Source organism: Nyctibius grandis, chromosome 8 (genome assembly GCF_013368605.1).
Source record: "Nyctibius grandis isolate bNycGra1 chromosome 8, bNycGra1.pri, whole genome shotgun sequence".
Taxonomy (NCBI): Eukaryota; Metazoa; Chordata; class Aves; order Nyctibiiformes; family Nyctibiidae; genus Nyctibius; species Nyctibius grandis.
Genome location: NC_090665.1, coordinates 32256965 through 32280518, shown reverse-complemented (window position 1 = coordinate 32280518; position 23554 = coordinate 32256965). Strand labels below are relative to the sequence as shown.

Here is a 23554-nt window from a genome sequence, read left to right as displayed (position 1 = left end):
TAACGCATCGTTAAAGGGACATCATCAACTTGAAATCAGGTCCTTTCACAGAATTGAGATTAATTTCCAGATAGTGTGCCTAGTCCTGTTGTTTGTATTCATTTTGTTTTGAAGACTTACGTTATGATTCTATGACTCCTTTTCAGTGGATTCCTTTCCAGTGTAGGATGTAAAACTTGTATGTCCAAGAAACTACAAGATTAACTGTACACAAAATTGTGGATTGTAGTTTGGAGAATTAATGCTTGATGTTAAATGAGCTAGGGGAAAAAAAAAATACAGCGTAAGAGAATAAAAACCAATCCTGACAGAAGTACTAACTTTAAGTTGATGGCGTGCCTTTATCTTGGTTTTATAGTCCCAATTCTGATTGGTTTTTTTAAGCACAAAGAGTTCAGTGAACACTTTTCTGCCTATGCCTCTAGGTGTAACTTATCTTTTAAAATTCTTAAGTGTGCCATATTTGTTTGGGAAGCAATTCTTTAATATTAAACCATACAACTTGTTTATAGCTTGAAGTGTAGAGGAGGATTATTTTTTACTGGGTCTTTTAAATGCCTGATTGCGTGGTGGTTTTGTTCCAGAAAGTCTACTTTGCAGCATTCTTGAGTACTATAGTTGCCATACTCAAATTTTAGCTCAGATTTGGCCATGGCTGCTAGCTAGCGTGTAGCATGGTATGAGAAAGAGATTCTAATCTTTGTTTCTCTGATTGTGAAGCTGAAAGTGTTAGGTTCTTAAGCTTGGATGCCATCCTTGCAGAACTCATTTAGATCTGAAAGTTTTGTGCAGAGTTACAACCAAGTAGCCTTATTTCTTTTTTTGTTTTGCTTTTGGAATTTATCTTTTCAGTCTTGTATGTAATAAAGGAGAATGTAAAGGCTAAACTACTTACCGTATATAAAATGCATTGCACCTTTAATAGATAGACTGTCTGTTTAAAATAAGAAAAGTACTTGAATTTATCCAAGTGCATACTTCATGTCAAATTTGTATGTGTACAGTGTAAATGTACGTGCTAGGAAGTTCTGTAACTATCTCAACTAAATAAATTAACATGGAGATTTTGTGCATGGACTTCTGATTAGGAAAAGTGCCTGTTTTGGTACATTCTGTCTGTCATGTAAAATTTGCTTAAAGAGAGTCATACTTTTCACGCAGTAGGTTGAAGTTATTTTTATGTTCTTTTAACTTTGATATTGTAATAATAATTCTCTTCTCATGGCAATACAAATATTTCTGCTTATCCAAGTCACCCATCCAGTCAGTGGGCTCTCTTCTGCCCTTTATTAAACAAATAATCGAGTTAATATTAAGAAGTATGTTAGCGCTTTTGAAAATCTTGCAGCTACCTAAATTCTCCCTCTTCAGATTACTCATTTATTCCATGCCTGCAGAGAGGTAACTTTCATAAACAAGTCTTCACAAATGACTGTACAGAATTTTAGAAGTAATAGAAAGGTTTAGTCTTTCAACTGAATTTTCATTCCTATTGCTGCCATGTTTTTGTATCGCTCCCTCCAGGCCCAACTTTTAAATTCTGAATTTATTGCATTCAGTGGAAAGATAAGTAAAGGAAAGAATGAGCTTTGTTCAGGTAATAGCTGTTGCACACTGGACAACCTTCTTTACTCAGTTTTCAAATCAGTGCTAATCCTGCTAATCATTTGGCATAAAAAAGCTTTTTTTTTTTTTTTAAAAAAAAAATAAATTACTGCTGACTAAAGTGTCAGACTGGATTGGCTAGCTCTTTTTTTTTCGCAGAGGGAGAAGTCATTCATCATCTAGAGAATCTGAAGAGAGGAACCAAGATGTTAGGCTGACATATGAATTCTGATAGACATGTTCATTGTCTGGACAATGGTTCTGAATAAGCAGAAACACAGTTTATACATATGTATTCATTCTACTGGACAAATGCCCACAAAACCATTGCACAACACAACATCAAACTGGGAGCTTAAATTTCCCCTACATTTTGCTCTAGAACACAGTTTTACTTAGTTCAAAGTTTTATTGTACCAGGTAATTGTTTTATTTCTGTTGATTTCATATACTAATACCTTTCTCTTGATTTCACCAATTTTCAGCATATGGGAGACTTTGGAGGAATGCACAGACCTGGAATTGTTGTTGACTATCATAACAAACCCAGTCCTGCAGCAGTTGCTGCAAGAGGATTAAAAAGAAAAATGATACCACAGCCATATAACAAACCTGGTGGGACATTTATGAAGAAACCCAAAATGACAAAACCTATTTTGAAGCTGAGTCAGAAAAAATCACCTAGTAAGTAACAAGTGCCAAAATTCTTAAGTTAAAATTACTAATTTTTTTTTATTCATCAGGAATGATTAGTTTTAATATTCAGAAAGAGGGATATATGTGGTGTTTTGTAATTCTTCATTTTCTACCCTTGAAGTACTCAGCAGATTTTATGAATTTACTCTTCTAACTCTTCTACTGCAAAGATAATTTGCTGAATGAAGTGGAATGTTTTGATGTGTTTAAATATGTGCTGCTGAAGACTATTTCATTCAGACTTTATAATGATACTTCCTGGAGGCAAATTTTCACCACTGAATATAATTTCAGCTCTCAGGTTGCCTTAAGTGACAGTGCCTGCCAAATATTAAAATGTGCCCTTGCATGACCTTGGCACTGCTGCCCAAACCTTAAAATGTGCACTTGCACGAGCCTGGGCCCTGCTGTCCAAATACTTTGATGGATATAAAAAACAGTGCATCAACTGCAGTGCAGCTAAAATGAAGGTATACGGTGTGGGTGAAGAGGAGAGGGAAAGGGAGGCAAACTGAGAAAACACTGAAAATTGTTACAGAATAATTTATGAAAGGCAGAGAGATTGCTGCTTCTTGTAAATGAAATATGTAATGAAGAGAAGAACTGGAAATATGATAGATAAACTGGAAATATAAATTGCAAAGTATTACTGGTGTTTGTTTAGCTTCCCTAAAGATGTCCTACAACTCTAATAATTTTGATATTGCAGGCAAAGCTGGAGGAAGAAATCACTAATGAGATTTGAAAAATTACTTGCTTTGAGGGAATGTAAACTTGAGTATTAAATATTATGAACAGCATGTACAGCAGTCAAATTTTAGTTTTTTGTGTTTGTAATTTCCTCAGTGATTTGGATCTGCAGTCTTTTATATAGTTTGGTTTCAAATCACACCTGAAAAATGTTTAAAATTACTTTAGCTCAATGCTTGCTAGGTGAATGCACAGGATTGACAGAAACTTCCACATTAAAATTATATTTTTGATTTTGTAATTCTAGTTACGCTACTGTGTATTACAAAACTGTTCCCTTAACTTTAACTTAGAGTACTGTAAATATTTCAGGCACTGGGTGTATAGAACGTGTTCCCCTTCTGTATGGGGAACGTAATCGCTGGACTCGCCAGCTTTCTTGTGATGAAATGGGTCTGTAAAGTACACATCCAGGTGTATCAAAGACTTGCATCTCGAAGGTTTCCCTCTTAGCTGCTCTTCTTTCAATTCTTTTGTAGGTTCTCATTTTCTAAACTATGTTCAGACAGAGCACTTCTAGTTTATTATCTGTTCCCCCTCACTGATTTCCACAATCCAAGGACCAATATACTACATAATACTGAAGTTACTTTAAGTGGAGTAGGTAGCGCCTACTAGAATGCGCTTTTAATCAGCCTGTCCTGTGGCTCTGAGATTAAGGGAAAGAAACTGTTGGGTGGCTGAATACAATTTTCTCAGGCTTGAACTAAAGATGCTCTAAGCAATATCACATAATTGAAAACTAAAAAGTAGGTAACAACTAACAGAAAATTGGATGCAATCGGTATACAATATATGTATGAAAATATGTCTCAAAATTATATTGTCCTTTCAGTCTTGACTTTCTTGTTTTGCGGAGTTAGATATAGGTGATTGCTTCTAGAAGACTATTTAGTTTATATTCCTAAGGATAACTGATTTTACATTTAGTATTATAACTAAAATATGATAAATTGTAGATGTAGACTGTCCTAGCTTCATAACAGGCTGATTATTTTTCCTAAATATCTTATTGCCTTAAAATGAATTGACAGTGGCAGCACTTTTACATTATTTATTTCTTCCTCATTTTGTGTTTATAGACATGAAGACATCTTTCCAGGATTCTACTATAGAGGTAAAGATTCCCAGAATTGGAAAACGTTTGTGATATCTTTCAGAAGTTTGTACAGCATACCTTAAGATGAATAATTATTAAGCTAGAGTTATAAAAATTAAGCACTTAACTATATAATTTTTTCTTCACTTTTATATAAAACTGTCTTATTTTGGTGGCAGTCTGAAATCCTTACTGATTTTGAGGGAAAGATATAGCTTGTGCAGATGGCCTGGAAAATGAATTTTAAAGTGTATTTGTAGACCCTACCTTGTAATGCAGAGAGCGCTGTCTTATGGACACTCCTCATGTTGTCATATGTACTCAGCTTGAATTCATAGACCTATGACCTGCTTGTGTGGGTTGAGAAATTTAAGTACAAAATGACAGGGAGATTACTACACAGCAGTGAGAAGGAATGGATAAGACCTAAGACACATCAAAGAGAGAGGGTAAATAAAAAAGAACCAGAGTTAACAGGTACTCTCTAATGGGGTACAGATTAGCTCCTGCATACAGAAAGATCAGGTGCAGCAATATGTAAGAATGACTAGCAAGCTAAGCGTGTATATGTATTCTTGTTCCATGCTGAAAGGCTGGAATGATATTTTCCTTCTTTTTGAGTGGAGGTATTAACATATTCTCAACTAAGTATTTAAAAGTCTGATTTGGAAGTCAGCATATTATGTAGAAGACTGAGAATTTTGATTGTGAAACTAATTCACAAAAGCTTTAAGACATTAAGGAGAAATGCATAGCTTGAAGTGTTTGTACACTGAGTCTTAACTATAGGTACCCAATTAGCTTTCTTCCATTGTCATATTTGATAAAAATAGCAAGTAACAGATTATTGGAAATAGTCTTTCCAAAAATGCACTGCCTTTTTTTGGATTTAGAATGGCATTGTTTGTTGTTTTTTTTCTTACAAAATTTATGGATTTGACTTTATTAGGAAATTGAAGTGGATACAAGTGGTGCAGTTGTTATATATGAAGACTTTACAAGAGATGCTTATGATCTTGGATATCAGACTTTTGGAGGTAAGTCAGTTTGGTTTGTCAGGTAAGGTGTTGTAGGTATTGCATTTGTGATATATTTGTGATACCACTTTGAGTGAATAGGTTTAGTAAGCCTGTATGTGTGACCTCTAATAATTATTGAGTAGCATGACTTTTTTTTTTTTTTTTTTTCCAAAGAGTTTATAAATTTAGACCATGGAGAAGATGATTGTTTGTAACATGCATCCATCACTTTTTTTTTTCTTTACATGCTTATTGTCCCTCTGCTTTCTGACCATCTCTGTATGTTGTTGTTGTTTGACTTGTTTTAATTTTTAATGTTAATATTCTTCTATACTTACTGCCATTCCATTGCTTAAATGTTGATTATCCCACCAGTTCCTCACCCATATCCTATTTATCCCACTAGCTGATCAACCTCGCCCTTAAATCCTAGGTGAGTCACTTTTATAAAAGTGGATTTAGTTAACTCGGAGAGCTTCTTTCAAGAACACAGTGTCTGTTTCATGTGCAATCTTAATGAAACAGGTTAATTATTAGTTTACATAAAATCAGTTAAAGTGTATATTAACTGTAGTGATTTCAAACACATACACAAGGAAATACAGTGTTAAGGCCGAAACTATTTTTAGTCCCCTTTCCCTTGTGTGCTGCCCTGTTGCGTATGTAGTCTAATCTGATGGTAAGGAGTGCTGGAAATTTGCAGCCAACTGATTAGAGTTTCTTTTCTTGAAATAGTACATTTTAAAAATTTTTTAATTGTGTGGTTTATTTCATTTTTAAAAGTTTGCATAAGTGCACTGATGGAAAGTGGGAGCCACGCTGGGGAGTCCCAGTTTATATATAGATTTAGGCTTCCATTCCCCAGCTTGTAACAGGACAGGCACTTGAATTTGTGAGCTTGAGGGGTAAGAAGATATAGGCCATTTCACTCCATGGAATGTCATACTAGATGATTTTTACAGCAGTAAAACAAGTGATCTTTGCACATTTCCAGGGTTGGTGGTAAGGCACTAAGTGAAATTTAAATCCTGAGATCAGTAACGGGAATTGCCTCGGTGGGTGGGTGTTTTTTCTTTGTTTTCAAATTGAATTAAAAAAAATCTTTTGGGTAGGCGTTTTTCTCCTCTCTGGATCAGAGTAGTTTTTGAAAGTCTTTGCTACAAAATGAAAAACCTTGGGGTAATCAGGAATGAAGTGTAAGCTGTTAGTCGGTGGAAATGTTTTCAGTACTCAGTGACACCTCTAGACCCACAGAGCTTTTGGCAAATCTTATTTTTTATTGCATTGTGCTGCGGTATGTTCCTTTCTGTTGCTGTTTGGATGGAGGCAGATTTGATCGAGGCTGACCTCTCTCTCTCCTGAGGTTGAACTGCAAAAGAAAACTAAGTGATCCTCTTTTTCCTGCTCTAAAACTACTCACTGAATAATATTCTAATTGTTTCCCTTTGTCCATAGGCTTTTAAAGCAGTCATATGTAGGACAAACATAAGTACACTTATGCAAAAAGTCAGTGTTCTTAGAAGTCTTCAATGTTGCAAAACTAATTTCTCGTAATTTATTTGTTTGCACTCTTACTTACATGCCAGGTGATAATTTAATGAAGTTCTTCTTTAAAGGTTTGGTTGCGTTTTTGTTGTGTGGTGGGGTTTTTTGTTTTGTTTTTTTTTTTTCCCCTCAGCTGGTTCTTCCTTCACTGGTTTATTTCTTCAGCTGAAAATCTTTGAAACACATTTCTGTGAAATAAGCGAAGTCTAGAGGGGTAAAAGTAATAGTTGTTGAAGTTCAGGCTGGGTACTATACCTTAATGAAACACTGCCTGGTCTCCTTTATGAGAATCTTTGCTTTTGGGTTTGGAAACTGCCTTCTCAGTGGCAGAGAATGGCTTTATATAGTTTCTTTTTATGTAAGGGGATTGTAGCAATGATGCTCTAAAACCACGGAGAGTTTTAAATAATGCGTTTCTCTCTGTGCACCCCCAATACCCTTTCCTGGTCACTTCCTTGAAGGCCTTTAATAACTAGGCATAACAAGGTAGGGTTTGCTTTAACTCCGAATTTCATTTCTTTTATGAGCGTAATCTAGAGTGTAACCCCTAAACTACTAAGTTTGCATTGTTAGAAGCAAATGTTTAAACTGGTTGTCTTTAGAGGAGGAAAAAAAAGCAAAACTTCTACGGCATTTAAATAAACCATTGAACCACTTTGGTGTAGGGTCTTTCTCTGCATTTTGAGGTGTTTGTGGAGAAGACAGGGAAAACATACTTTTACTGTGTTTCTTTTTTTTTTTTTTTTTTTGAACATAACATTTTAAAATCCTTTTACTATATGTTAAGATGGCAAAGGAGAAGCTAAAAGTGAGGAAGAAGAAAAGCGGCGAATTGAGGCGAGAAGAGAGAAGCAAAGGCGTAGAAGGGAAAAAAAACAGTGAAAAGTACGGTGATGGATACAGGTTTGTGCTATAACTTCTGTCTTGTGTGCAGTGTTTTTCTTCCCCTTTATCCTTCTGTAAGAATGTAGTCTTTCCTGAAAGACCCTTTGGACTGATTTTAGGAAAATAAAATACAACAAAGAAATGACCAAAAAACCCACCTGCCAAATCCCCCACCCCCAAAACAAAACCAAAAAACTAACACAAACAAAAAAACTGAAACCAAAACCCAGCACCCAAATCCTGTGGCTTAGAAGACTGGATGTTTCACTGGACCTCTGCTATATCAGAAAGTACACAATTTCCTAATGCCTTCTCTCCCACAAGTGCATCAGTGCACACTGACTTGAGAAGCAGCTTAGAATGGTACAGTGTTTGAAGTATATATTTCAGTTAAATATATATTCATGCTGACTTAATAAGCTGTTAGAAATTGACTTTATTCTGGTTTTATATGTATGGTGAGCTATTTTGTGGCAAAAATAAGTAGATAGTTCTGTAGCTTTTCTTAGTCTTGCTGCAGCTGAGTGGGCTAATGGCCAGCACTGTACAAAACTGTTTTATGTCAGTACGGTATATGATCATAGTGTTAATGCCTTTTTCTCACTGTACGGAGGAGGCCATATTTCCTTATAAAGATTATATAGTTTTTTGTATGGAAAATGAGCTTTAAATTAATTCTTTTGACTATTTGTAGTTAGGAAACTGTGGACTGGCTTGACTATGAGAAGTACTACAAAAGGTGACACGAACTAGAGAGCTGTGATGGGTATAGTCACACAGTAATGTGGCTTTTAAATGGCTAGTGTCTGATTTCAGCAGTTTTCATCTTCTGCGTAGGTAATTCATTACTGTGAGACCGGCCTGATTTATATTTGGTTCTTGTAGCAGTTACTTTTCATAATGGTAAAATACTGGATTTTTTTTTTTTCTTTTTCACTTAGGCTTCTTTAAAGAACCCTTTTCCCATTCCTTTTCTGATGAGATTTGTCAAGTCCTCATAGTTTTGAGGAGAGAGGGAAGAATGTTTCTTTAATGGTAATATTATTTGATGTATTTCTCTTGATAGAATGGCATTTACTTGCTCATTTTGCAAATTTCGAACATTTGAAGAAAAAGAAATTGAGTCACATTTGGAGAGTGCAGCTCACCAGGAAACATTGGATCATATCCAGAAGCAAACCAAATTTGACAAAGTAGTGATGGAATTTCTGCATGTAAGACAACTGTTTTTTGATTTGTACAATACTTTTATATTAGAATGTAGTTACAATTTACCATTTATCTTCAAAATATGCTTAGTTTAGCATTGTTATTTCTTTTGCAGATGAATTTTGACACTGTAGATATTACTAAAAGTTGAAGCAAATTCAGAGTCTGTAAAATAGTGTTGCTTTTACAATTAAAAGTAGCACCTTAAGAAGTAACAGCAATTAATTGCTATTTATTACAGGGCTGTTCTGAGTAATGTTTTAAGTATAGGTGCATATTGGAATATAAAGAATTGTACATCAAATGTGTTACAATTTTTTCTTCTGGTTCCCTGTAGGAGTGTATGGTGAATAAATTCAAGAAGACAGCTATGCGTAAGCAACAGACAAGTAACCAAACGGAAAATGCTCAAGCTGCTGAAAAAGATATAATGGAAGGTGAGTAATGCTTTTTATGTCAAAGTGCGTACTGTGGAGTTCGGCTTGTCCTTTTCTCCTTTCATTCTGTTTGAATTTGATAAAATGTTTGGATTGAAATACTAGTTTTCTCACCTTTTCTGTTCCTTACTTCATTTCTGATATAATGCAGAATGTAAGCACAGTGGGAGATGGCAAACCTTATTTACATTTGCTGTCCAGGTAGCCTTGTCATAAAAGTGAGATAACATTGTGCTAGCTACTTGACAGACAATTATGTGGGCTTTGCCACAGTCTGAGTCAGTGTAATGCATGAGGAGTGGCAACAGGTGGATGCAGATAGACTGAAAGAGAGTGTGTAATAAAGCAGTAAGGTGATAATGGTCAAATATGACAAGGATCTGGATAATGTAAGGGATAGTTACTGTGGTTTTGAGGGACACTGACAAAAGAGTTTGAACACTCTCTTGCTACCCAAGATGCATCTTGGCCTGAATTTTTTTCCCCTTGGCTGCCCTACAGGCAATTTTCTAGAGCATTTTTTGTGTCCCTGCCTTGCTGTGCCATATCCTTCCACTTTATCCGTTGCTTGATGACTTTCAAAAGTTGTGCCAGAGCCAGAGGGGACATCTTTTTAGTACCTTTACTTTAGGCAGCAACTGTATTTGAATATTACATTAATTTGAATTTAAATGCTAGAAGCTACTTAAAAACTGGTATAGCCAACATCCTAACAATCTCCCACATTCTTTTTGTTTACTTTCCTTAAGTACTGGAGGACCTGTTTGCCTTTACGATCAGAATGTTCTGTTGGCAAGCTAATATTTAAATTTACAAGAGGAATTGGATGCATGTGTTTCTTTCTGGTGGTGAGGGGAGGCAAGGAAATAAATTATTTGTTTTTATGAAGGGTGAGGTTAAATCCAGCTGCTTTGGTGAAGCTTTGTATGTTTCTTGTGTCAAAATGTGTATTATTAAGGATATTAGTTATTGTTGATTTTAAATAGGTGGCATTTTTGTACATAGTTCAATTTGATTGTATCATTTTTAGTTCCCTCTAATTTAGGCAGGTATGTGTTCATATATCATAACCTCGGGCAGCAAACATAATTGCCTGGGTCTCATGTATAGTCTGTGGAGAGAAGGAGTTGGAGTATCCAAGTGAAAAACATCCTCCTTCAACATTGCCTTTAGAGCGCCTAATTTTGATGCCTGAATTTGGGTGAATATTCCCCTGTGGTTCAGTTTAATGTGTAACAACTGAGAGCTCTAATTTTCTGGTATAAAACAACCAATCCCCTCTTCCACTTCCCTAGAATAACACATTTTGTGTTAATGATTTGTTGCATCTTCTTTGGCAGGGGTTACTGCTGATGACCATATGATGAAAGTTGAGACTGTTCACTGCAGTGCTTGCAGTGTCTATGTTCCTGCATTACACAGTTCTGTTCAGCAGCACTTAAAATCTCCTGATCACACAAAAGGAAAACAAGTAAGATATGACATGTTATTAAAAAAAAAAAAAAAAAGCAAGCATAATCTAATAGTAGGTGAGGAATGTTATGGTACTCGGTTGTTTTTGAGTTGTTCTTGATATTACTTGTTCTGTAGAAAGCTAGAATGTCTTTGCTGCACTTTGTAAACATAATATCTCATGAAGTAGCCAGTGCTTAAGCGCCCCCAGTTAGTGAAATGTTGGTGTGCTTAGTAGCTGACAGTAGCAAGTCCTGAAAAGATTACTAGGAATGGCTTTTTTTTTTTAGTTTTATCGGAATTTTTTTTACCGCCATTAAATGTTGGAAGGATTTTGTTATTCAAATTGCAAAGCGTGGTACACATGTTTCCAGCTAGTTAACAAACCTCGTGTCTTTTTTTTTTTTTTTTTTTTTTGCCTATTGTCTTTTTAATTTGAAGAAAAGTGAGAGCAGTTCAGAATTAGCAGTAGTATGGAATTTGTCCCTGTTACAGCTTCTAATGATACACTTTTAGGGTTGATAGAAAGGTTGAAAGAGTAGCGTGAGTGGAAAAAATCACAGTTGTCACAGTAAGCAAGATTGCCAAAGTAGTATTTTCTTTATATATGAGCTTCTGTGATTATGGAATATAGTAGAATCATAAAATGGTTTGGGTTGGAAGGGACCTTTAAAGGTCATCTAGTTCAGCCCCCCTGCCATGGGCAGGGACATCTTCAACCATGTGTTAGGCTGTGATGGAAAAGCATGCATGTTATCTGTAGATGAGAACAGGTAACCATGGTTGTAGACAGGTGTGTGGTTGTAGTTCATTATATAAGCAAGACATGAATATATCTTTTGATCAAGCTAAAGCAACAAACAATAAACACTACCAAACTTAATTGAGCTTATGTGGTTTGGACTTAAATGCTAAGAATGAGCATTTCATGCTTCAATACGTTCATTATTTTCCTTATAGAAACTGACCATGAATTCAAATTTGTGTGACAATTGGCTTTGGGTGTGTGATAATTATTCACTCTAAAATTTGTTTCCTAGGCCTACAGAGAACAAATAAAAAGGGAGAGTGTTCTTACTGCCACCAGTATCTTGAATAATCCTATAGTCAAGGCACGATACGAGCTGTATGTGAAGGTAAGATGCAAATGGGAAAAATGTCATCTGTAACATTTGCTATACCACTATTTACTCTATCCTGATGGAGTTTAACCTCAGTGTTCTACCTTCTAGGTAGTTCACAGAGTGAATGTACTTTCAATGTATTTTGCCAGTCTCAGATCATTGTCTCAGATAAGTTCATTTGCAGAAAAAATTACTACCTTCAGATTTAGCAGCTTTTGGTTTTTGTTTACCATTTATATGTGTATCTACTCAATTTGTAATTAGATGCTCTTATAAAAAAAAAATCAAGCTTTAGGAAAGCATCAGCAGTATCTTTATACGTAATACTAACTGTAGAGCACAAAACACTTCACAAATGAGTCAATCTTTACGTTTAGAAGCAAAGGCTCCAGTGTGTGGCCTTGTACTAAAGTACAGTGCACACACTACTCAGCTACTTTTATTCCAATGAATTTCTAGGATTCATGGCAGCATACAAAAAGTGAAAGCTTACAATGGTAGTTGTCGTGATCAGAGAATTTAAAAGGCATGGTACCCTATGTTGCAGATATGTGGTCTGAGAAACATGTGTGAACTCATTTTAGCAAAATATGGGGGTTTTTCTTCTTGGCCAGCAAAGTGACTTTCTCTGTAGTACCATTGTTGACTATTTCTGGTAGTTACTTCTAATTGGTTTATAATTTTGCCTGTGCCTGAACAATAGACTCTTTCAGTCTAAGCGATATTGTGTTGCAGAAATATTGACAAGGTATGGGCCAATGCAGAAGTTAATTGTGATTTAAAATGTCAAATTAGTCATGTGCTGCAAAATTATCTATGATTGGGTGTGTGAATCAGTTTCAGACAACTGTTCTATATCTGTTAAGAAAAGGTAGCAAACGCCACAGCCTGAAATATTTCCTGTGTGTATTTCCAGCCATCTCTTCTGGTGTTCCTTATAGCTTGGTATGCATGTGCGTTACCCCGTACAGCCCCATACTGGGGGACTGGTAAAAGGGGGAATGGAAATTTGCCATTCATCAGTTGGAGAACCGAGGAAGGTAAAATTTGCAAGATTGTCTTCACAAGGAGGCCACCGACACTTTCAGAATGCCTAGCACTGGTATTTCCTGGGGTGGATTGAACTTAATACACTTTCAGCAGCACCTGCTCAGTGAGATGTATCTGACTTCTGGTTATACAAATCCCTCTCATCCTTATCCAAATGTATAATCAGCTGCAGACTGAAGGAGTCCAGTTTTATTATACAGCATGTGATGTATCAGAGCATGTGATGCATGCATTTGGTGCCTGCAGTCTTCCAGGAGAGTGGGAAATCCTTCTCACAGTGAAAAGTAGCTTGCGTAGAGATGGAGGGCAGACTGGCTTGGGGAAACACCCCTGCCCACCCCCCAGCCAAAAAAAACCCAAACAAACAAAAAAAAACCCCCAAACCCCAAATGCAGCATTGTTTTGGGAAGTGTTGTCTATCCTGTGTATGCAGCATGGAAGGAGGAAATTCAGAGCAGGAAAGACCTACGAGGCTGATGCACAGATTTGTACCAAGTTGCAAAGACAGGTCGTCAGCATCACAAATGCCTTTGAAAAAGGAGAACAAAATTGCAGGTCAGCAACTCCTGATTTTTGTGCATCCTTATTGATACAGTTTGACATGAGCAAAAAAGATAAAAGATTTTTTTTTTTTTATTTTCTATGACATTGCTGGATTTCTCTGCATATTGGGAAGTTTGTTCTTTTAATGTGTGGCCTAGAAGAGGTGCATATCCTAAATAGAGTTGAATTAGGGAAAGGTTTTTTTCTGTTGAGGCCAGTACTGTCTTCTAGAACCATACCCTGCCGAGAGCAGTAGTCATTCACCTCTTTACCACAACTGGTACTTGGTTACGACACCTTCCCCCATTGTGGTTTTGTGTGAAAAATTCTGCTTAAGCCATTTGAATTGCTCCATGGAGCTGCTGAGTAACTGCTTGGAGGATGACAATTTAATGTAGTTTGGGTTGATTGGCTGGCTGACATCTGGCAGCAGGTGAACAGTTTTGAGGATACTTGCTGCATGTTGTGTTGTATAAGACTTTTCAAGGTTGAAGGCTCTGGCTAATGTTTGACTGAAAATGAGGGAGTGGATCATGGCTCCTGGTCTGGAGTAAGCTAATTGACAAGCAATAACTGCTGTTTTACTTGAGACACCTTGGCCACTTCTTTTGAGTAAAATGCTGTTCTGTCTGTGACTTATTTCTCTACCCAGTGCTTAATGGAAAATCTCTTTTGCCCTTTGATTTAATCTTCTCTCCAAGTAGAGACTGCTCCATGGGTTGTTTGATGTATGTGCAAAAGGAAAGAAAGCGAATAGATGCATCCATTTTAAACAAACTTAGAGCTTCAAATGTGTCATTCTACAAACACTTGACTTCCATTTTTCTTTAACTACATGTTTTTGTTTGCACTGTGAAAAGGAAATAGGGAAGAATTTTTTTTCTGTAAACATTTTCAAATATTTTCATATTTAACCATTTTATTATGAAGCAACTTTTAGATTTTCAAATTTCACAGCAAAACCTTCTTTTTAAGAAATAAATGCAAACTTTATGATATTTACCTGTACATGCTAAATAAGTATGCATACTTGAACCTGAATCTTTCAGCTAGTTCTGTAAGCTTGGACACATCAGCTGTAGCAAAGGTGTAGAGGCTAAATCACCCCTGATAGTTTTCACTGAGTTAAGCTCTTTTTTTATTTTTAATTTTTTTTTTAACATATTAGAGGTGCCTGTAGTGTCCACTGAAAATGGAAAGATCTATATGGAGTTAGCCTAAGATAATCCCTGAAGTGTCGTGCGTGGGTTTTTTGCTTGTTTCAAGCCATTTGCGATTAACGTCCCAGCTCCACAGAAGACAGCCTCAGTAAATGAGATGATGTGACTTTAGAAGAGCTCCTGGTGTTTTGTAAAGGCTCTGGTATTTGTTACACTTCTAGTCAGTGACTAGAGTTATGAATGGAAGGGAAAAAACAAAGGTTCAGATGGGGCTTGACAGCGATTGCTAGTGCCACAGCTGATGATGAGAGCAACAAGAATTGTAATGGTGGAGAACAGCATTTCTAAAGGTGATTTTATTAATTTACTAATGCAGCTTCCTGGGATCTATTAGTATTGGAATAACTCTTGTCATGTGTACTGTTCTTCCAGTCTTCTGCTGGATCTCACTGTTAACGACTATCATTTTCTGTACCATGTCTTCTGTCACGAAATGCTGCTTCTGTTCCCTGTGGTGGTGCTGCTGCTCTGGAGCTGGTGTCTGCATTGTTGTAAATTTCTCCGTTCAGTTTCCAGAAAACTACTGTACCAGAACTGAGGTTTCCTGTTGTTAATACTTGCATGGGATCTTCATGATCCTAATGGTGCTGGTGACCATCTTTTACACTATCTTATTTATGATTTTTTTTTCAATTCCTATATTTGAAAATCCAAACCAGTGCTTAAATGAACAGCACATTGTTTGCTTCCTGTTCTTTGCATGCAAGGAACCTTTCCTCTTAATCTTGTTTGATATCTTCATCGTAGATATTTTAATCAAAGAACCTTGAAAGGGTTGTTTCTTACCTTGGCCATTCTTTTAAAGAGCCCTCTGTTTCCCCAGTGTTCGTCTTGTGTGGGTACCCTTTTATGCTTCCAATGTCTTCTTTATATGCTTTTTCAAAGTTCTTAATTTCTCTCTTATTCTCCCTACATCCATATTGTAAAGAGGAGAGGAAGGGGGCAAATCCACCACAACCCACCTGCAGGCCACTCTGAAACAATCATCAGAAGTTTTATGAACCTCTAGTAAGGCACTTTATAATAAGGAGGAAAAAAAGACCATCTTGTTTCTCAGGCGAAAAGTTGTCACTTGATGAAGTCATGACTATCTCTAATTTTGGGCCATTCAGAACTTCCTAGGTAGAATGATGTCTGATTAAAAGCTGCTTGGATGTTGCTCAAGAGAAGCATCACAGAGGTTGACATTTTCTATCACTATATCCCAGGACTGTTTGATCGTGTGTATTAGTGAAGGCATTCTAAAGTTTACCAGTTAGGTAGGCAGGCTTTGGTTATCTTTTTGGGTCAGGTTTGTGAGACCTGTTATAAATAGATTACAGAGAGTGGTTTCTGGAGACACTTGAATCCCAAAGCTTTGGTTGTAAATACCAGTTCAGAGTCCTAAGCTTTCTCTGCAATTTAAATAGTCTAGAGACAAGGAACCCAAAGAATGCATCCCTTGGGAATAAACTACTTATCTGCTTGTGTTTTTATGCTCTGTAGGCATCATAAAGTCTTTCTGCAGCAGTTCAGTGGTGTGTCTGTGTTCTTGTTTTCTGGTTTTTTTTTCTGTTTTGTTTTTTAAAGCCATTTGGGAAGATGGGACCAGTGTGGCTGTCAAAATCAACTAGCATCAAAATTGGCTCTGATGCTACATCACTGGAAAAGAGTGTAGTCGTTAGGATCTTCTCCTTGAGGACAGTAACTTTTTCCTTAGTTTGAGAACTTGAAAAGTGCATTCTTCTCTTGAAGAAACAGTTGGGGAAAGCAACTTAATTTTTTTTGTTTGTTTGTTATTATTGTGTAGAGATCTGTTCAGTCAGAAGTAGTGTGCTGAATGCAGTTCTGCTAGGTTAGCCAGAAGCGACATACTGTCTTCACAGGAACAAAGTATAACAATTTTCTGTAGCTTGTTCCCAAGACTCAGGGACAGTCAGAAGTTTTCTGCACGAGTGTGAAAGTAGTCCATTTAGAAGTGCATTCTTTAGTTACAGTTCATCGTTATGCCTAGCCTAGGCATGAGAGGATTTTAATTTTTCCTTTTGTGTCAGGCCTGTAAAAGGGCTTCTGATGTCCTTGTGAATCATTTACAGAGAAAGGCTACCTTTTGTTTTCTTCTGCTAGGAAAAAATGCTCTCCATTAGGCCATATGAAACTCTCAATATACATGTCTTCCCTCAGTAATGTCTGTTGGTGAGTATGTATTTGAAACTAACCAGGTGGAGTATTCTTAACTTGGGAATTAACTTATTTCTGACTGTCTTTGGAAGTCCTTGTTCCTGTACCCAAGTGTGATTGAAAATATTTGGCTGAACCCAAGGAAAATGGCACTAGAAGCTTTGCAGTCAGGAGGTCTTTCGCACTGCTGTCCAAAAAGGAAAGTAGATGAGTACAGTTTTGGGGTGTTGAACTAATCCTTATTGAATTAAGGTTTGGATGCTCTTGGTCTTTTTATTTCACAGTGCTTTCCATTGATCTTGGAATTGAATTGGTTTGGGCACTCGCTTTTCCGTATGGTTTTTTCATGGAACGGTTTGCTGAGCTAATAAATATTTTTGGTATTCCAATGTTGGACACTGTTACCTATTCAGTGAAATACTTTTTGGTGTTCTGTAGCCCCATGGTGCTTGACAGTAATAGTGGATCATTGAAAAGTGACATGAGCCTTAACTGAGATGTGGGGTTTTCTTGTTTTCATAGGGCTCAGATAAGTTCTGATACCAGCTTTTTATGTCCTTGACCCTTACCTATGAGGATCTCCTTCTAAAGAAGCCAAACTTAGTATCTTAAGGAAGTTTAAATACTACCTTATTCATGGGGTTTATATGTGGCAGCTCTGTCTTTGGTTAGGCTATGAGTTGATTGGGCTCCACAGACACTAGCAGCTAAGTGCTGTAGACTGGCCATTACAAAGTGCATGCATAAGATCATCCTGGGACTTGGAATAACATGGTCTCAGAATTCTGCTTTGGGTTACTCTTTAAATCTGATTTTATATTTTTTCTTGATTTTAGAATAACAGTGAAGCCAAGTTTTTATTTAGTGGCATTTGCTAAATGTTTTTATAGCTTTCTAATTTTTCAGTGATTTTTAGGCCACCTGGAAGACCCTACCTGAAAAATGTAACTGAAGTAAAAATATTTGTTTCTTTTTATAAGTAAGCAAAAAAGGATAAGTGGCCTAGTATTCAATTTTTCTTTTGTATCATCTTTTAAATAATGTTCTTGAAATCCCAGTCCTAGTGTAGTTAGGGATTGGTGTTGTATGTTCAGATCAGACTTGCTCTGTCAGATGTTTGAACATGAAAGTAGCTTTAGCGAAGAAAGTCCTAATACTTCGTGTTGTAATTCTTTATTGTTTATTGATTATTCATAGTCCTTAAGTATCTGAAACAGGTGAAAGCTGAGGTATGTCTTGTACTGAATTATTCTATGAAATAGAGAAAATGTGACACTAGAATGCCAACGTATTTAAAATACTGTCTGAGAAATGTGCTTGATAATTTTTCTAGATCAGCAATGGAATGAATTTCAGGCTAGTCAATGTAATTTATTGTAGGTTTCTTTTTCATTTACTGAAGAGTTTCCCTTTTTGATAGAATTTGATTCAGAGTGAATAAAGACTGTAGATAAGGAAAAGCAGAACGAAACTCTTCTGTTCAGATTTGGTTTTAACTGGGGAGAAAATGAAGCAGCTGTAGTTCTTAATAAAAACATGTTGAAACTTAACCATGTAATTTTAATTTACTGAATGTTAAACTGAAATTTGTGTGTAGCATACTTGGCTTTTCCACTAATGCCATTTTCTGCTTTCATTAAAACAGTTTATTGGGATCCCAGATGCCAGTGTGCATAACAGTGAGATGTTGCAAATTTTAAATCAAATCTGGTTTGATTTTCTTGGGGAAAAAAAAACCCAAACAACAAACTATTAAAAAGCTATATAAAATAACAAAGCATTTCTTAGTGGCTGCCCTTTTCATTCACTTGAAATGACTGAGTATTATTTTATTTTATGTTGAAATAAATATCAAACTGTTTGTTTTCAATCTTCTGCTTCAGGGTGAAAATCCTTTTGAAATTAATGATCAGGCTCAGGAGCAGCAGACGGAAGAAGAGGACAAAGCTGATGAGCCAGTTGAGGGTGAGGAAGAAGAGGAGGAAGAGGAAGAAGAAACTGAAGAACAAACTGACTTCACTTTAGACCACACTGAAGATAACTAAGTGCTATAAAATGAAAATATATTAAGGGGGGGCAAACAGCTTTTTATTTCTGCTATAAAGTGGCTAAGACTTTTTAATAGTTCAGATTAAGTTGTTGAAGATTCCCCACAGTATGCATGCATTCCATTCCGTGGACAACTTCTTTATATAATTCCTCTGTGTTTCTGATTTTGTTTAAAATGAAATTAAGACTATTTTAGTTGAGCTTTTTATATCAAATTGACTGTTAAAGCTGATGAAAACATTGTGTTGTATATTTTTTAAAGCATCCTATTTTTTTGATGTATGTATGTATTGAAAGTTGAATATAATAATAATTTTTGGTCTAATCAGTTGAAAAGAAAGGTGGGTCTGTGGGGTAAATATGTTAAGTGCTGTGTGGCATAAGCTTATCATATTTACCTCTTAGTACAGAATGAGTAACTTCAAAAATTGTGCTGTTGAGTGTGGCTGTTTTGGGGACTGCATTGCACTCTGTATAATAGAGTATGTGTTATAATATGCCTTGTAGCTTTTTGTGATAAGATGTACCAGTTTGTAGCAATAAAACACTTAAGAAATGTTACTGTTTAAAGTGTCTATAGTTAAGTATTTCAAGTGTTTCCCCGTTCTGACTTCCAAATTAGTTTCAAATCAAATCTTGATTGATGTTACAATTGAAATTATTTAAAATTTGTAGTTGCATCTTAGTGACTCATGTTGTTTACTGCTGATTTTTGATGTATTCAGACTCCACCTACCAGGACAGATAAACACTTTTGCCTTCTTAGTGTGCCTAGAGGAAGCATACTTTCACTATATTTACATGCTGTGTGCCGTTGTCTATCTTAGAAATTATACATAAGTACACTTGTTTTTTTTCTACAATTCCTTCTAGTCTAGCTTTTGACTAATGAGAACTGGAAATGTCTGATTTAACTATTCCTAAGTACAGCTAAGTAATTTGTGTAGTTTTTCCCTAAACGTGGTAACTTAACAGAAGTAACTGTGCAATCTCTTGTGGTCATTATGGGGAATTTTTTTCGAAATCTCATCATATATGTAATTTGTGCACTTTTCTGTTGGAGAACCTTTGTGTTAATTTGTAGCCATATCTGTATACAGGTGGTTGAAGAAGAGAGTGGACAGAGGTTAGGTAGAATTAAAATACTTCTAACCTCAAATGCAAACCAATTTGCTTTTTCAGTGATCTATTGTAGAACTGGGTAAAGTGTGCAAGTATTATGGGGGAATACTTGATTTAGATATTGGGCAACCAGAAAGTCTAGTAGCAGTCAGCTCCAAAGAATGCTGTGTATTGTAGTCATTTAGCTGTTTCCTTCTCACATAGCTTGGAGAGCAGAAAATACAACGTTGCGAGGAAAGAGAGAGGAAATTGAGTTTGGTGCCTTGACCTCTTGTTTTCTGTATGGCTTATGTTTTTCCATTTAAAAAAAAATCAGCATGATGTAGACTTGATTGTTGTACCTGTAAGTGGATTGGCTTGGAACTAAAAGTTAGCATGGGTTGGTTGAAAGATGTCTTAAGCCTGCAGCTGGTTGAACTGTATCTGTCTCTTTTGGATATGTAAGCTTAAAATAACAAAGTACTGCCTAGATCTCTGGACACTCATTCTCCTGTTTTCCATCTTAAGGCTAGGATTAAGTTTCATATTGGCATTACTTTTAAGGTGTAATTTCCCCTTCTGCCTTACGAGCTGGTCACTCAACTATTTTATGTGTTCTATTTGTAGATCTCTTGCCCCACAAGAGGAAGACGCTGATCTCTTCCCAGAAAACTTAACAGGAACTATATCAGTGTTCTAGAAACTGGCAAGAGCTTTAGCGTGAGGACTTGTTTACAGTAGTTAAGAGAACTGAGATGCTGCCCAAATTTCTGCAAGTGGTGGGTTTTTTCTTTGTTTATGGCTCCTTTTCTAGCTGGAGAGAATTAAATTGCTTCTAAGCAGCTAAGATAAGCCCTTCTACCTAAGATCTCAGTACTTTATTGCTGTAGTCATTTTGTCTACTATGACCTCAAGATCTTTGAACTCTAAGCATTCTTGACATCGCTGGTAATCTAAAATACATAATTGACTTCTGTATACTTCTGTTCTTACTTGTAAAGTGTGTTAAGTGATAGCTTAAACTTAGATCACAGATTTTGGGGGCGGACAACTGCTGATTATAATGGGCAAAATTACGCTTTCTATAGGTTTAGAAGGAACTTTTAATGGAGGCCTTGGGTCCCTTTTGTAGGTAATGTTTCATCAAATTAAATTTATTTCTTACATCAGTAACAAAGTATGGAAATAATTTCAGAAGGAGTGATGGCTGCCCATTCCAGATGACACAGATTCCTGGTTAGCTGTACCCCCCAGTTATTCCAGACTGAGTGGAGATTGCATTTGTTTGTTTCAGAATCTCAGAAATAAAGTCCACAGTTCTAGGCAGCTCTGGATGAAGGTGCCTGTCAGAATATACAGGTATATTTATTTACACATCCCTGCTAAGAGACCTTTCCAGTTTCCTTTGCATTCACCAAAGACTAGCTATGTGCTGTCAACTTCCTGACTGTTCATAAGTGTTGGTTGCAGTAACATATGCCTTTCCCTAGGTCTTCTTCTGAAGAACCTTCTTGGAATGTTGACTACCCCAAGTGATACAGTTTATAAAACCAGTTTGGGAGCATAGTTGTATCCCCCATCCCTAAAGACCAGATTAACTAAATGAAAGATCAATGGAAAACTGGACTTGAAATGTAATTGTTGGTGATTCACACTCCAGATGGTGGCTGATTACTAATGGTGTTTCTTGGAGAGTCAGGTGATTAGGGAGAAGCAACTGGATGGAATTTAGGCAGCTAGTGGGTACAGATCCTATCCTGGAACCAATATTGAGAGGTTTAGTAAGAAACTTTGCAGTTGGTAAAAAGTGGCATCAGGTGATGTTAAGCATTTCAGGATGTTTTAAAAACATCTGTTGGGGAATAGATTACAGGCAAGATCTTTCTCTAATCCTGTTCCAGTGCTTGAGATGTAGAACTCTTTAGTGCCTTGAGTGGAATCATCAGAGAAGGTGTGGTACATCTCATCTAAGTAGCCGAAACTGCATGGAATGTTTCAGGTGAGGATCTACTTTGCACAAGAATTGCAAGGATTTGACTTGCACAGTGATACTGGTGCTATTTTATTTCTGTTGGAAACACCTTGCTGCGTTTTTAATCTTTTACAGGACACTGCTTAATGATGTGTTGGTTCATAGTAGTTGTGCTAAAGAAATATGTGCAACTCGTCTCATGTTCTAACTACCTCTTTCTGGAGCTAGAACTTACATCATTTTGCTCTGAGATATGTCGAAAAAATATTCTGTGTTTTTTTGTTTGTGTTTTTTGTTGGTGGCGGTTGTTGTTTTAGGGTTGAACTTGCAAGGTAGCGAATACAGTAGAAAGAAATATGGGCACTAATCCTTGCAACTTACACATACTGAATAACTATGATATGTGTATGTTCTTAGGTGTATTGCAGCCCAAATGCAGTAGGCTTTTTATATACAGTTATTTTTTGCTACACACTATAACTGTAGAACGATTAGCATCACGCTCATGTAATATTTGGCTTGTTTTCATGCTATGCAAAGGATTGAAATCTTGACATGAGCCGGTAGATTCTCTTGCTTTGGCTTTTCCTGTATTGCTTACAGTTAAGAATAAATTAAATCCGTTTTCAGCTTGCTGAAATATTAACTGTACATTTTCTTCGTGTCTTCTGCCAACAGACTTCTACAAAAACACATCAAGCTTTTCTTTAAATGCCAATCTAATCTTCCAGTATTTTTCAGATGCTGGAATGCCTCCTGCTCTTTTTAAGCAGCACTAAAATAGCAGCACTTTTCTTCAATTGGTTATCCTTCCACTAAATGAAGTCCTCACCCACTCAGCTTTTAGGATTGTACGGAGAAACTTTATTGTAAGGAGTGCCCATAACCATCAGAGAGTTGGGTCTCTACTAGATGCTTCCTCCCAGCTTAAAGCAAGGAAAGGCTTGGTAAGTCCCACATATTTTTGGGTCTAAAGCCTGCAATGAAGTCCCTCAAATCATGTGAGAGGACTGAAATTTTACATCAGGTTTGTTAGCAATGAAGGTTTGTTCCAGTATAAAAATGAAGAACATACCATGTGTTTAATTTGTTTTTAAATTAATTTCTAAAATTCTCGTAAGTTTTTAGGCTTACAATATTGTACTTGCTTTTAAAATAACTGTAACTGTACAAAGTCCTGCAGCTCAGCTCAGCTGTCTTTAAACAGATTTAGCTGGTTTTAAATACAGCTAGCCAGTGAATAAACCTTTCTGTATAAATAAAAATGTGTATAAACTGAAGTCCAACATCTAAAACAGAAGAGCTTCTGATCTTATTCTACAAATCTAAGCTTTCCTCATCCCATCCTTTGGTATTTCAAAGCTGATGCCCACAGGAAAAGGAATAAATACCTAGAGGGTGAACTGGAGCATCAAAATCTGCTGAGGCAAAAACATAAAAGAGAAGGCTTCTTAACAAGACCTCAAGATCCCCTGCTATCCTGTGGTTCTGATTTAAAACAAAGTTCTGCCCGTATGCAGAAGTGTGGTTGTTTTGCCTTTTTTTTTTTTTTTTTTTTTTTCCCAGGACTGAAGAATAACAAGTGTAATGGGAAAACAAGGAATAAATAACCTCTTTGCCTTTGTGGTCCCCTGCAGG

At 36.4% G+C, this 23554-nt stretch overlaps 1 protein-coding gene across 1 annotated transcript in view; it reads left to right on the top strand.

Moving 5' to 3' along the window:
• Positions 1-19413, top strand: part of ZNF326 (zinc finger protein 326) — a 29453-nt gene extending 10040 nt beyond the window's left edge. The window contains 10 exon segments of the mRNA XM_068406918.1: positions 2091-2289; positions 4134-4168; positions 5100-5187; positions 7502-7584; positions 7586-7617; positions 8666-8813; positions 9146-9245; positions 10586-10716; positions 11738-11833; positions 18678-19413. Coding sequence (XP_068263019.1) covers positions 2091-2289; positions 4134-4168; positions 5100-5187; positions 7502-7584; positions 7586-7617; positions 8666-8813; positions 9146-9245; positions 10586-10716; positions 11738-11833; positions 18678-18839 — 1074 coding nt within the window. The 3' untranslated portion in view covers positions 18840-19413.
• The last annotated feature ends 4141 nt before the right edge of the window (positions 19414-23554 follow it).